Source organism: Camelus ferus, chromosome 3, assembly GCF_009834535.1.
Source record: "Camelus ferus isolate YT-003-E chromosome 3, BCGSAC_Cfer_1.0, whole genome shotgun sequence".
Lineage (NCBI taxonomy): Eukaryota > Metazoa > Chordata > Mammalia > Artiodactyla > Camelidae > Camelus > Camelus ferus.
The window spans coordinates 30,348,923-30,364,466 of record NC_045698.1 but is presented as its reverse complement, the minus strand read 5'-3'; the positions used below and the strand labels follow the sequence as shown (position 1 = coordinate 30,364,466).

The window sequence follows — 15,544 nt, the reverse complement described above, 5'->3', positions numbered from 1 at the left end:
CTTTCCTACCTGCTCCTGCTTCTTTAACCATTCTTAGTTCTTTCACCACTTAAATGGGCAAATGTTTCAAATATTCTCTTGGCCCTTCCTTTTAACTTTGATATTGTCTTCCTACAGGTTCGATGTCAGCTGTGCCGTCACAACTCCCAAAGCTTAATGTCCAGCCTGAATGTCTCTCCTAACCTCCAGACATGCCTGCCAGTCATTTCCACTGACATTTCCACAGATATTTTAAACTCAACATGAGAGGATTTCCCTCCTGCTCTACAAAGGACTTGTATCTAGAATATAAAAAGAACACTCAAACTCAACAGTTAAAAAAAAATCCAGATAGAAAATGAGCAAAAGGCATAAAGAGCCATTTTACCGAAGAAGGATATAAGCACATGAAAAAGATGTTCAACATCATTAGCCATTAAGGAAATGAAAAAAAAAAAAAAACCACATTGAGACATCACTACACATCTATAAAAATGTCTAAAATTAAAAAAAAATAGTGGCCAATATCAAATGCTGGTGATGATGGGGAGATGCTGGATCACTCACACAATGGTAGTATAAAATGGTACTAGTCACTGGAAAATAGTTTGGTGGTTTCTTGAAAAACTAAACATGCAACTACCATATGACCCAGCAGTTATACTCCTGGGTATTTATCCCAGAGAAATGAAAATTTAGGTTTGCCCAAAACCCATACACCAATATTGATAGTAGCTTTATTCATAATAGCCAAAAACTGGAAACAGCTCAGGTGTCCTTCAACAGATGAATGGTTGAATACATCCTTACAATGGAATGCTCCTCAGCAATAAAAAGGAAGCACTGATACACACAACTGATACAGCTTGAATGAATCTCCAGAGAATTATGCTGAGAGAAAGAAGTCAATCTCAAAAGGTAACATAATGTATGATGCCATTTATAAAACATTCTTGAAATAACAAAATTATGGAACTAGAGAACGGAGTAGTAGTTTCTAGGGTTTAATGAGGAGGTGAGGGTGGACGTGACTATAAAAGGGCAACAGGAGGGATCGCTGTGATAATGAAAATGTTCTATATCTTGACGGTATCAATGTCAATATTCTGGTTGTGACATCGTACTATAGTTTTGCAAGATGTCACCCTCGGAGGAGACTAGGTAAGGAGTACAAATGTTCTCTCTGCATTATTTTTTACAACTGCATATGAATCAACAATTATCTCAAAATAAAATATTTAATAAAAAATAAGCCTGGTGGGTGTAGTAAAGTATTAAGGTAGAATCTAGGTGGTGAGTATATAAAATTCTTTCAAATTAGCTGTATGTATTTTTGAAATTTTTCTTAGTAAAATCAGAAAAAAATTTAATCTTAACTATTGTGATTATACTGAGACAAAGTCTACCCAATTCTCCCAATCTAAAGTATAAAAGTAACATAGATTCAACTCATTAGAAGTATTCCTAAGTGCTTTCCCTGTGGCATAAGTTTGTCAAATGAGTTTGCCCACCAGACAAGAAACTAATTCCGTGAAATGGTTTTTCATTAGCAGGGCTCTTCTGAAACACTATGAAGCAAATGTTGATGGTTCAAGAGGCCATCCTAATTTGGGGGGTAAAGATGTTTTTCGTCATCCCTCTACCCCACCTCACCTTTTTTTTTCAGCCTGCTAATTGTTATATTCCCCTCTCTACTGGTCTTTTTATCCACAGAATGGCCCAGGTACTCTAAGGATTGATTGCATTGCTCACTCTACTGCTAGGTGATACTTTAGCTGCCATATCTTTCCTGCGGTGGCTTTTGAGTAGAGGACCAATTACAATAATTTATAGCATTAACTCAAACATTTTAAGTACCTTCAAGAACAATTCATTTCAGAGCTTAAACTTGGCAGACCTGAGAACTACCTACAAATCCGGAGTAACTATTAAGGAGTCTTTGTTTCTTAATCCCCATAATAGGCTCAAGAGTACGAAGGCATACGGCGTTCCACCTTCTGATGCTAAGAACAGTTAAAACCTGCGTAGTGTTTAACAGTTTCCATAGCACTTTCACCTGTGTTATGTCATTTGCTCATTTTGATAACTCGGAAGTAGGTATCTTTATGCCTGTCCTAAGATGAAAAAATGGCCTTGAGGTTAACTGACACGTCTAAAGTCACATCAACATGAAATATTGCTGAGACTTAAATGTAGATCTTCTAGATCTTCTGGTTCAGTGATTCCTGGTAGAAGTATCCCCTAGGTAGGGGGATGCTAAGATGACTGGCCTGTGAGAATGAAGGTGCCAAGAGAAACAGAGATGCCTCTTTGAATGTGGGGTCCCTCTTATTTCGCCCTCAACATTCATTCACCTGGATTATACCTACCACTCCTTTATTCATTTGAGATGAGACCTTCTCACAGAAGCCTCCCCTGATACTCAAGGTTGAGTTAGGTGCCCTTCCATTCAGACCTAAGTCCTAACATAATTATCGTGTTTATCATTCTGTGTTATTACTGTCTGTTGATTGCTGCATTTAAGCCCCTTGAGGATAGATATTTCATCTTGTTCACTGGTATGTTATCAACACATAACAGACTGTCTGGCTTTATTAGGCAGTCAACAAATATTTGTCAAAAGAAAGAAAAACACTGTTAATGCCCTACAGGAACTGAAACAGAAAGAAGATACCGGCTTTTGACCTCATGCCAAGAGAAAGGGCAGTGAATACACTGCGTCAGAGATAGAGAATCAGAAAATGCCTCTTACTTGACATTTATACATTAAGCATTGATGATCCTAATTGTCTTTTGAATGCCAAATTTCGGCTCTGAAAATAGCATTTCTGACTATCACATTACCTTACTGATGGCCAGCAAGCACTTCAGTTCAGTTAGTTGAATCATGCAAATTAGTAGAATATTGTACATTGTAATTATTCACCAGAACTTCCTCCAGAATTTTAAACTCATATCTCAAACTCAGACCACGACTTTTCTTCTTTCCAACTCTCTTATTTCTGTCTTTTGGTCCTCTTTTTTCCTTCCAATCTATCACCTGTCTTTCATCTTCAACCCTTTCTCTAGCTAACTAAAACCACAAACAGCCTCTCAGCCCCTTTTGTCTTTACCCTTCTGCCTTAACTGCATCATGAAATTACACTCCCACTAACAGGCTTCTCAGTTCCCAGATCAAGTTGTCAAGAGTAGCTAGAGAAAAATCACAAAATTGTTCAGTGTTGCCCCAACAAATCCCTGGTCTCCAACCTCAGCCGGACTTTCTATACAGCCCAGCAGGCCTCCTATGAGCACGCCCTCTTCCTCATCAGCTGCCTCTCCCAGAGCTTCTGCAACAGTTGCCCTTCTCCTCAAGCCCCTTCTTTTTATGTCTCCCATCCTCACAGTAGAGACACTTTCTCCTTTTTTTTCCTACTGAGAACATGGAGATCATCTTAAATTCCCATCACCCTCCTTCTCCTGCAATTTATCTGCCTCTGCTTCCATTTCTTAGTCACATAGCTTTTCTCCCATCCCAAGTTATTCCTGCTGCCTGTACTTAGAGTTTGTGAACTGCCACTTCCTCTGGTCCTTTATGCTCTCTATTTTCCCCCTTTTCCCTGATGTGTTCCTTTGCTTCATTGTCTTCAGCTAACAAACTAATCTTTCTTCTATCTAAATAAATAAATAAACCTATAATAGCAACAAAACGTCTTTAATATACTTGCCTTGCAAATTTCCTTTATCTGCCCATTTATTTCATAGTCAAGCTTAGAGGCATCTATGTTTCCTAATACTACTGCTTGCACCCAAATCACTCACAAATCTATATTATTCCAATTGCTAATACTACTGGAATGCCTATTTATTAATTTACAGTGAGAAATATAACACAAACAGAATAGAATGTTTGCAGCAGTGTCATCCACTTACTATGGAGATAAAATGTAGCGTATGGTTTCAGTTTGTGGATTCTGGATTTAATAGAATTTAGCTGCTCATTAACTGTGATCTAAAGCAAGTTAATGAATGTCTCTGAATCTCAGTGTTTTAATCTATAAAATGGGATTAGTAATAGTACCTCACACCTACCTCATAGAGTTTGTTTTGGAGATTAAATGAGATAATCTATGTAAAGTGTTTACTTGGAACAGAGTAGGTGCTAACTGTTATTCTGATTGTTATTGTTCCTCTGAAAATGCAAATTTAGCCAGGTAGTCAAATTATAATGGAAGATTGCCTGATGAGGCGGGCATGGTTCCCAGAGGCAGCTGTTCCTTCCGTTGTGTAATGACCTCAGGCAGCACAAAGTGCTCAAGCTCAGGGAACTGTGCGCTTTCATAGATTCTCTAGAATCCTTGTATGTGACATCTCAGCAACGTTGACACTCGGGCTCTCCCTCTTTGATGTTCAGGTCCCCTCTGGCTCCTCTCCGGATTATTCCTATATAAACAGAGTAAAAAGATTCCTCTTCTTCAATCTAGCCATGCAACTTGGTGCTTCTCTTTCCTCTTCTGCCTCTATATGCTTTTCCTAAGGAACCTCATTTCTTCCTGTGCCTTCACCTATCACATCTCTAACTGTAGGTAACATTCCTCTGAACTCCAAGTCCATAAGTTAACTGTTGATAGAACAATTCCACTTAGCTGCTCCAGGTGCCAAATGAAATGTCCAAAGTGGAATTAGTGAGTCTCCTGTTCTGTGGATGAGAGTCTCTGCTTCCCTCTGGTATTCTCACTGTTAGGGACTGAGGCACCAAAAGCAGAATCCTGGGAGTGATCCATATCCCTGGCTTCTCATTAATGCCTTGCACACATCTGTCAGCTTCTTCCTAACAACCCTTGTATTTGGCCCTTCTCTCCAACCCCACAACCACTACCTTAATAGCTAGCCATTACCATTTCTCACTGGAATTTCCGCTATAGCCACCAAACAAGTCCTTCTGCTTCTAGCCGCATACACTTCACATCTACTAATCTCACACTCCTGTGTATCCTCAGCACCAAGAACAGTGTCTGGCCCATAGCAGACATGCAATAAATATTTACTGAATGAATGAACAAATAAATGAATTCCTATCCTCATAGAGTTTATAGTCCAGCCAAGAGATTGACATCAAATAAGTGAGCCCACTAGATGCTGGGGAGATTCCCATGCAGCATTCTTGGCTCTTGAAGATGGATTGGAACCCTGATTGGTCAAGTGCTGACTGGCTTTGGTTACATTTCATAGAAGGCCCAAGAGACCAGGGGAGGAAGATAATTTACACAAATGAGACCCAAGAGAACAAACACATCAGCTAATCCTTCTTCTCTCTGTTAATGACCCATTAATTTACAATGATATATAAGCTACCATCATGATTTGGGCAAAGAAGAGTGAACCAAGTTAGCTAGGAAAGAGTTGGGAGTAACAGAATAAAATGGAACAAGGCTTATTCATATGTGTTAGTTTTTCTAAACTTCTTACAGATAATTGTGAGTTTAAATGCAGTTGTAAGAAATAATACAGAGAGATTTCCCCCTAATGGTAACATCTTGCATAACTATGCACAATTATAATACAATATCACATCCAGGAAATTGACAATATACAATCCATCTACCTTAGTTTTTTTTTTTTTTTTGCACTCATTTTTGTGTGCATGTGCATACCTGTATTTAGTTCTATGCAATTTAATGTCACCTCTTTTTTTTTTTTTTTGGTGGGGGGAAGTAATTAGGTTTACTTATTTATTCTTAGAGGAAGTACTGGAGATTGAACCCAGGACCTCATGCATGCTAAGTCTATCATTTGAGCTATACCCTCCCCCCTAGTTGTATGCAATTTAATATCACTTGTGTAGATTCATGTGACCACCTTCACAGTCAAGAACGAAACAGTTCTATCACAAGGATTCCTCATAGTACCTACCCTTTTAATAGCCACACCTACTTCTCTCAAAACCCCACACTCTCCTTAATCCCTGGCAACCACTAAACTGATCTCCATCTTTGTAATTTTGTCATTTCAAGGTTGTATAAATGGTATCATACAATAACTTTTTGAGATTACTTTCTTTTCATGCAGCATAATTCCCTTGAGATCCATTGAAGCTGTATTTATCAGCGGTCGTTCCTTTTTTTTGAGTAGTATTTTACAGTATGAATACCGCAGTTTAACCATTCGTTCATTAAAGAATCTATGTTTTTTCCAGTTTGGAGTTATTATGAATGAAGCTGTTATAAAAAATTTGGTACTGGTTTTTGTGTGAACATAAATCTTCATTTTTCCAGAATAAATGTTTAATTTGGGCTGCTTTAACAAAATACAATACACTAGGTGGAAGCACATCACTTAACTGGTTTCACTGGTTCACAGCTGGAGAGGATCTTTGCTATTTTATAATAAGGTTTGACTTATATCCATTGACCAATAATATCTTCATTTCCATCTGAGACCTCATTAGAATCATCTTTCGTGTCCAGAGTTCTACCAACATTCTCTACATGATTATTTGTATTCTCTAAGAAGATGGAAACTTTCCCTACAGCTCTCCTCATTCCTTCCTGAGCCCTCACCAGAATTACTTTTAACAGTTCCTTCAAGGAAATGTTGACTTTTTCTAGCAAGCATCAAAAACCACTACCAGCCTCTACCCATTAACCAGTTTAAAAGCCACTTCCACATTTTTTAGGTATTTGTTACAGCTGCATCCCACTTCCCAGTATAAATTCTTAGGGTTTTTCCAGAGAAATAGAACTAATAGGAGATAGATAAGGAGATATACAAATAGACAGGTAGAATTTATCATGAGGAATTGGCTTACATGATTATGGAGGCTGAGAAGGTCCATGATTTACTGTCTACATGCTGGAAACCCAGGAAAGCTGTAGTGTAGTTCCATTCCAGGTCTGAAGGCCTGAGAATCAGTGTAAAAAATCTGTTCATGTTCTCTCCAAGTTCATTTTTCATATATCATAATAGGACTAAATTTACTTAAAAGTAAATAGGGAGAAGGCAAAGGACAGCATCTGTTATCTAACTTATCTAACAAAAGGGGCTGTAAAGATACCTTGATGTCACCATGGATGCAGAATAGCTTTATCCTCAGGTAAGAAAGTCTCAGGTGTAGAAAAAGAGCAGTCCACCATAAAAGTTCTAAGGGGGAAAAAAGGGTGATGAATGCAAACCAAAGCTCAGGACAGGACTGGAGCATCTACATCAATGGAACATACAGGATATCTCTCTGTTGTTGAGCATACATTTTGTGGGGCTTTCTTACATAAAAGTTCAGGCAAGAAGTGACTGACAACAACATAAAAGAATCGATTTTTATGTTATGGGCATTACCTCATCTAATTTTTAAACTGTAATCTTGTCTTGTCTTTACATGCTCAGTGCTACAACATACTTCTTATTTTATAGGCGAGGAAAGTGAGACTTAGAGAAAATAAATCCCTTACCCAAGATCACACAGATATTAAGGGTCAAGGCCAGGATCCAAACCAAATCTCTGGCCTACTCTGAATCCTACATTCTTTCTCAACACCAGGGAACCACACTTTTTGCTGGCTTTCTTCCCTGACTTCATTATTTTTGCCAACACTCAACAGAATGAATCACATATTCATGATTGCCCTCATTAAAGCTATTTTCTCTTTCATCTGGCTGAAGATCTTAACATTTTCTTCATTAGCAAGAAAAGAAGATGGTTAATGAGAGTTTTTCTTAACTGAAATGATTCTCAAGATCGAAAAGCGTTAAGCCTTGCTCAAAATACAGGGCTACAATCAGAATCTGTGAAGATGGTTCTATCTAACCGTAAAGAGATCATTTTTTTCTCCTTTTCATTACTGCTATTCATCCTTCATTTGGCTTTAGTACCATCAGGTAAGTCTGATTTTTTTAATTACATATTAAACAATGTCTAGAACTTTGCTGGGCAATGCAGTAGCCACTAGCCACGGGTGGCTGTTGAGCACTTGAAATGTGCCTAATCCTAAATGAGATATGCCAAAAGCGTAAAATACACATTGGATTTTGATTAGTATGAAAAAAGAGAAAATATCTCATTAATATCTTTATATTAATAACATGTTGGAATGATACCATTTGGATGTGTGGCCTAAGTAAAATATATTATTAAAATTAACTTCACCTGTTTTTTACTCGTGTAACGTGCCTTCTAGAAAATTTATAATTACATAAGTGGCTTGTGTCTCGCACTATATTTGATTGGGGACAGCACTGGTAGAAGATGGAAAAGAGGGGAGTTTCATTGAAAGGTACTTTCTTAAAATTTCGGATGGAAAGAGAAAAGGGAAGAGAGTACAGCTTGGTCAGGGTGTGACCTACTGTGATTAAAAACCTACTGTGAATTGAGACGGGCGGGGGGCGGGCGGCGTATTTTGATTCTGTTCCCATTCCCCTCTCCTTCGGCTAACGTAGCAGGTGGTAGAGCCCCCTTCCAGACCAGAGCCCTGGTCTCGGCTGGCGCGGGGTCATTGAACACACCTGCGCGCCCACGGAGGTGCGCGTCCGCGAGCCCTGGCGCCGGCTCCACGCCCCCTCCCCCCGTATTTTTATTTTCCTGGCATCAACCGTCAGTCTCGCACTTCTCTCTTGAGAACCATCGCGTAGGCCGCGCCCGCCGGCGGTAAGCGCCCCTCTCTCCCCTCAGCCCGGCCGGGGAGTCGAGGTGGCCCAGCCAGGCCTCCGCGGCGGGCAGGGCTGTCCAGCGGCCTAGGCTCCGCTCGCCGGGTGGCCTGCTGGGCCGCGGCTGTCCGCCCGCCGCGAACGGGAGGAGCTGCAGCGGGCGCGCCCGGGGCCTCCGGGCCGCGGGGGGCCGCTGTGACCCGCCTTCGCCCCCGCCGCGCCGAAGGCGGGGGAGCCGAGTTTTGAGGGGAGAGTCGGAAAGCGGAGGGTAGCTGTGGGGGACGGGCGGTCCGGAGTGGCGGGTTCGGCGGGTGCTCCAGCTGCCGTCCGCTCCGCCCGAATCGCGGAGGAGCCGAGCAGGGGCTCGCCGCCCTCCTCCTCCATGAGGCCCGAGTGAGCGCGGCGGCGAGAGCCGGCCCGCGGCGCCTCCCCCCGCGTCCTCTCCTGAGCGCAGCGGCAGCGGCCCCCGGAGGAGGAGGAGGAGGAGGAGGAGCATGTCGGACGGTTTCGATCGCGCCCCAGGTGCTGGTCGGGGCCGGAGCCGGGGCCTGGGCCGCGGAGGGGGCGGGCCTGAGGGCGGCGGTTTCCCGAACGGAGCGGGGCCTGCTGAGCGGCCGCGGCACCAGCCGCCGCCGCAGCCCAAAGCCCCGGGCTTCCTGCAGCCGCCGCCGCTGCGCCAGCCCAGGACGGCCCCGCCGCCAGGGGCCCAGTGCGAGGTCCCCGCCGGCCCCCAGCGGCCTCCCCGGCCCGGGGCGCTCCCAGGTACGGAGCCGCTCTAGGGGACCCCGTCCTCCTGGGCCAACGCTTCCCCACGGCCCGCCGCGCGCGCCCGAGGTCGGCGCGCTGTCTCCTCTTTCCCTCCCCGGTTCCCCGAAAGCATTCCCCGAGGGACCCGGTTGTGACGGGGTGGGGACGGGCCCGGAACGGGGTTTGGAAGGTGGCCGCCGAAATCCTTTGTGCTTCCCGGCTGGGGGAGGGGCGTGGTGCGCGGCCTCCGAGTTCTGCAGTCCCTGGAGGAAGTAATAATCGCCTCCCCCGCCCCAGCCCTCGAAAGGGAGGCCTTAGGCGGGCAACCACCTCTTTCTAACCGACTCCTTAAAAAAGAAAGAAAAAAGGGAAAATAAAGCCCTCAAGCATTCATTTAGGAGGCAAATATGTTCATAAAGGGGCTAAAGCAAGTCTATTGTTTCTTTCTGCAGGCTCTCTGTTCATATCCTGGCGATAACCTTAAATTTCCTGATGGTTCTTGTTTAACTTAAAAGCCAGCCCTGCTCAGATGGCTTTTCAGTACATAGTAAGTTGTTATACAAAGGAATGAACGCATGTAACACGGCTTTTCCCCCCTTTCTCAGAACAAACGCGGCCCCTGAGAGCTCCACCTAGTTCACAGGATAACATCCCACGGCAGAACTCGGAGTCAGCAATGGCTAAACCCCAGGTGGTTGTAGCTCCTGTATTAATGTCTAAGCTATCTGTGAACGCCCCTGAATTTTACCCATCAAGTTATTCTAATTATACAGTAAGTACACCCTTTTAGTACAACTCTGGGTTAATATTACTGGAATAATGTGGTTACTGTGTCATTTATCAGTATGCTGATGCTTTCTGTACTACACATAAAAACATTTTATGAATTTATTGAAATGAAACAAAGTTGACTCGAATATATTTTGTAGTTTTTATATTCAAGGTATCAGAATATAAGCTTGAGAGTAGGCAGTCTTGTTTGTTCCCTGCTGTATTTCCAGCGTCTGTAGACTGTGTCTAGACTAATAAACCTAATGTAAGTCAAGGACACCTTTAATCTATAAAACTGAATCTGTGTCCAGACTTCATGAACAACCTACACAACAGCGGCCTGGCAACGTTAATTTTTAATATGATTTTAGCACGACAGCCGAATATTCGTTGGTAGCTTTAGGGTAAATCTGACTGGTTTTGCTGTAGACTAATTGAGGTAGGCTTTTGAATGTTGAGAAGTACACATCTGGGCACACACAATAGAAGTGTTTCTGGTTCTAATTAACTATTACGTAGAAATGTAGGGAGTTTTGATGAAGTGTTTACACAGATATAAAGAACTTTTAAACTGTCAGATTTATCTTTGTCAATAGCTAAAATTTTAGAAATTGATCACACTTTTCTTAAACAGCAGGAGAAAACGCCAAGCACAATTGGGATATCTAGGAAGAAATTGTGATAGGTAAATGCATAGCAGTTAATTGTAGCTAAAAGTGGGCAGGGACCATTCCGGATTTAAGAAATGGTAGTACTTTAGCTTAAGTCCTGTCTTTTCTGTCGTCTTAGTTTTTTTAACATATAAAATAGTGTACACAGAGTTTGAATAATGTACACAAAGTTTAAATCAAAGTTTTATAAAGTGAATACTCAGTCAAGCAGCATCCAAATTAAGAAAAAGGATGTTATCAACATCCCAAAAGCCTGCTCTGTCCCCTTCTAATCATTACTGCTCTCCAAGGATAACCACTATTTTGATTTAACATTAGTTATGCCTCTGTTCAATGTTTATATTAATAGAGTCACATAGAATATATTATTTTCCTCACTTTCATTCAACATTGAAATTAATACATACTGTAGCATGTAACTGGAAGTGACTTACTCTCAGAGCATTCCACTGTATTAACATTTGTCTCTTGATGAACATTGGGGTAGCTTCCACTTTGGGGCTGTTAGATTAGGGCTGCTACTCTGGTTTGTGTCTCAGTGGACAGACATTTGCCCTTATTTCTCTTGGTGTATACCTGGGAGTGGAGTTTCTGGGACATAGGGTAGCCAGCTTAGTAGAGACTGCTAAGTATTTTTCTGAAGAGATTGTTCCAATATATGCGTTGAGTGCTGTATGGTTTCCAGTTGCTATACTTCAACAGCACTAGGTATTTGCTGTTTAAGGTTAGCCTTTGTGGTGGGTATGTGGTATCTAAGTTGTGATTTTTAATTTGAATATACTTGATAACTAATGGTGGTACACCTTTTTTGTTATTTTGGGGTGGGGTGGGAGGACTTTACTTCCATATTTTATAGAAAGTATGGAAAAGCTTTATTCCATGTTTTAGAAACTTCATGTATCTTAGACTGCATTAGGAAAAGAGCTTTGGGGCTGGAGAGGGAAAAATGTAGGCATAGCAGGAAGAGCAGCTGATTTGGGGTAAAATGGACCATCAATTATGTAAACTAGAAATGAGAGCAGCTTGGATCCTTGCCAAAAAATTGTCTGTCTCTTTGAGAGGAAGGAACCATTGGAGAGCTGCTGGGTAGTTGAATAAACCCTTAAGGATATTTACCTTAACAGCCACAAATGCTTCCTCATTTGTTTTCTTCCTATTGATTTGGGCTATTTTATGGTAGGAGGGAGGCATTTTTTTTTTCACAGTTATGTACCGACAAGTTTTATACATAGTTCAAGAGAGCAGCGTGTGGAGCCACTTTGTCTGAGCCACTGCCATCTTTTAGGCATTCCTTGATATCCTCTAGTAGGTCAGCTCCTGCTGTTCTCAGTTTGCCAGAACAGATTACAAACTGGAAGCCTGTGGCTCACGAGTGGACTGCAGGTGTGTCTTCTTTGACCCTGAGTGTTTTTTTTAAATGGGGCTTTATGATAAGTTACCAATACTTAAATATTGCAAATCTGAATTTTCTGATTTCTCTTAAAATTGTAAGCTCTGGTCATACTGGACTGTTATTTTGACAGAGCAAAAGTTGGCTGGAGTTGAACAGAGGCTGCCCCTTTAGATGGAGTGTGAGCTTTGATTTGCTCACTGGCTTACTTCATTACCCTCTAATCCACCTGGATTCTATAAGCATTCACGCTTGCTACCCCTGCCCCAGTATATTCACTGGCCTTACCCTTTTACTCTCTGTCAAAGCTGAGTTTTTCTCAATTGACTTAGTTACAGAAAAACAAAATCCTTGTTTTTCCCCTGACTCTTTAGGTAAAATCTGGTTGTGAGACAAACTTTTCCTTTAACCATAACCCAAAGTTGTTATATTCACTGTTTCATTCAACGAATAGTTGAATACTTATCACGAGTCAAGGACTAGGGATACAGCAGTAAACAAAACAGACAAAAATTACTGTCTTCACAGAGTCTCTGTTCCAGTGGTGTCCTGGCTGGGTTTCTAGAAATTCCTTGAGTCTGCTTTTTTTATACACATGAGAAGCTATTGCTTGGTATCCTTAAGCTGGATCTGCTCAAAGAATGGATATTTAAAAAATTTTTTATGATAGTCTTTTGCTGTGCTTTCATAACTCTTCAGAAACTCCAAGCCCTTTTATCTTCAGTCCTTCCTCAAATCCCACTGCTAGAATTTCCTGTTTTCCATGCCTTCTTACCAGTAAGTTACTGTATCCATCTGTTCCTGGCCATTGCTTCTCAGGTAAACCATTACATCTTGAATATTTAATCACAGCTCACTTACGAGAAATGAAAATACCACACAGGAGTTCATAAAGCATTTATTAAGACACAACATTTCTCCCCACCTGTGTGCACATGCATGCACTCACACACACACACACAAACACACAATCCCAGCTTTTTTCTAAAAACATCTCCCTACAAGTTTCCAGTTTTTCTTCTGCCTTTCAGTAGTGACATTCTCCAAAATATAAAATTATTCACTCTTGGTACTACTTTACTTCTCACTGACTGTTCAAACCTCTGCAGACTGATCCCCTTAATTGTACTGATACTATTTTTGTGACAGTTACTGGCATTTTTTGGGTCTTAAAATCTGTTGTCCTCTTAACTCTCATCTTAATAGGTTTTGTTGACCATACTATGAACTGTAACGTTTAACAGGTCCCAGTGTGGGTCCTGTGTGAGGTGCTAAAAGTACCTTTTCAGTGTTTCAAAAGTTCCTCCTATTTCTGTAAGGACTGAATATTTAAGATACTGATTTTTGTTTTAATTTACTCCTAAGACAATGCAACCATCATTCACTTCAGATTTCAACCAATGAAATTATTCTGTAGCATTTGATACTATGACTACTTTTACCTTTTCTTTGGCTTCTGTGACAGTACTACATCCTCCCAATTTGCAGATCATTCCTCCTTCCTTCAGACTGCAGTTTCTGAGGTTCTGTCTTTTTTCTGTTTTGTTACCTCCCTTGGTGATACTACCTACCCCCTAGAATCTAACCATCACCCACCTACCTCTGATAACTCTGGCATCTAATTCTTCCTCTCAGCTCCAGGCTTGTGTTTCCATTTGTTTGACCTCATCTGAGGATCTCACCTCCAAACTCAAGTATAAAAAATAATTTATCTTCTACAAACCTCTTATGTTTTTATGTTCTAACTAGCTGCTCAGTCTAAAAACTTGGTGGTGAATTGACTTGATTTTCTCTTTCACATTCTTGCCCCCTTTCAATCAAGTTAACTAGAGTAGTCTTGACTGTTTCACCACCTAAGTATCTGATAATTTCCTTTTACTCCCACTGCTTTGGCTAAGGTTCTCATCTCTTGACAGTGTATTGAAAAGTGCCTACCATGAAGTGAGTTTTCCAATTGATGTCCTTCCTAATCTCTTGTCACAGAACTCTAAAAAGATAAATAATGCTCAAACATTTCTCAGCTTAGAAGCCATTTGACTTCACATTGAAGACTGAAGAAATCTGTACTTTAAAAAATCTAGTACTGGAGAACTTAACCCAGGCTTTGATTAAAACATGTTGGAATGCTTATCTGTTCAGAATACTCTATGCCTCCTTTTTCGCTTCAAGTGACAGGCTCTGAATCCCCTGTTCTGCTATATTCACAGCAGCTCTACTTCATCCTTTACTTTCACACTTCAGATTCTCTTAAAAGAATTACATTCATTTGAGGGAAAAAAAGACTGAAGTCAGTGTTTTAAAATACATTTTGCCAAAAGGAATGACATTTGATAGAAGCAAGAAATTAATACTGTCAGCTGAGACCTGTAGACTGCCTGTTTTTATCATTACCAGTAGGATACTATAAATCTTAACAGTGGGATACTATAAATCTGTAAAACTGCACTACATCAGAAACTTAAACTAGATAAAAAACTTAAACTAGCTTTAATTGTAAAACTCACACATGTACATAGTCAACATTAAGATAGTGTATGCTCTTACAAGGCTTAACTGCTTTCACAGTTTTATAAGATTCAGTATTTATAATAAGAACATTACCTCCAAAGATAACTATTATCCCTTGGCTGTCTTTCCAGAAATTTCCACTGCCTGTAAGTCTCTTCTTAAGAAAGTCAAATTGTACTTAACATGGTTCTGATCCTCTTCTAATTCACTGTATTGAGAGAATTTCTGTATTAATACATGTAAATATATAGTTTTTCTTAAGTGGTTGTATTATATTCCATAATACGGATATAAGGTAACATATTTAACCAGTTCCGTGTTGATGAACTGTTGGATGGGTTTTTGGCAACATGTATCCTTGTTTTATATGTCAAAGTTGGGTTTTAAGACTTTGTTGGTTGTTTGGAATATAGAGGTTAAAAGCACGGGCTTTATTCTGTGCTCAATTTTTTAAGACTAGCTGTATGACCATGTGCAAATTACTTGAGTTGGTACATGGTCTTTCCTTGCTCAAACCCACCCTAGCCACCACCCCTGCTGTGGTTTTTGCACTGCCTCTTAAACCAGTCTCCTTAGTGTGGTTCCCAAAACCCCATACCATCTCCTCGTTTGTCTCATTGATCCCAGTAGCAAATGCCCCATCCTCAGTTTCTGTTCTGGCCTTTCTTAAAGGTGTCAGTCAAGTATGTATCTCCCCGGGACCTATATGCTTCTTGTGCCCACTGCATAGAATATCTTTCCTCATATTTTATGACTGATTTTTTTTTCTGCTCTTTCTCAGTTTAGATGTTAATTCAGAATCCTTCCCTGACCATTTTCATTATATCTCAATGTCTGAAGGGTGCCTTCCATCATAAAATAT

General features: G+C 40.9%; 1 protein-coding gene and 1 long non-coding RNA gene across 5 annotated transcripts in view; one reads left to right on the top strand and one right to left on the bottom strand.

Annotated features, from left to right (window-relative positions):
• Positions 1 to 483: 483 nt before the first annotated feature.
• LOC116660967 lies at positions 484 to 8,581 on the bottom strand. 2 transcript variants are annotated; one of them, XR_004316702.1, is made up of 4 exons: positions 8,455 to 8,581; positions 7,013 to 7,098; positions 6,767 to 6,859; positions 484 to 4,401 (listed from the first exon to the last, which is right to left on the bottom strand). It is a non-coding gene; the product is annotated as an uncharacterized LOC116660967 (long non-coding RNA). The 2 variants fall into 2 exon arrangements; XR_004316701.1 differs by lacking the exon at positions 8,455 to 8,581 and adding an exon at positions 8,313 to 8,453.
• Positions 8,573 to 15,544, top strand: part of PAIP1 (poly(A) binding protein interacting protein 1) — a 29,115-nt gene continuing 22,143 nt past the window's right edge. The window contains exons 1-2 of one of the 3 annotated variants that reach the window (XM_032471695.1): positions 8,573 to 8,596; positions 9,948 to 10,114. In XM_032471695.1, coding sequence (XP_032327586.1) covers positions 10,019 to 10,114 — 96 coding nt within the window. In that variant the 5' untranslated portion in view covers positions 8,573 to 8,596; positions 9,948 to 10,018. Of the gene's footprint in view, positions 8,597 to 8,859; positions 9,358 to 9,947; positions 10,115 to 15,544 lie in introns of those variants that run through there. The other 2 variants (XM_032471687.1, XM_032471692.1) reach the window with 2 other exon arrangements.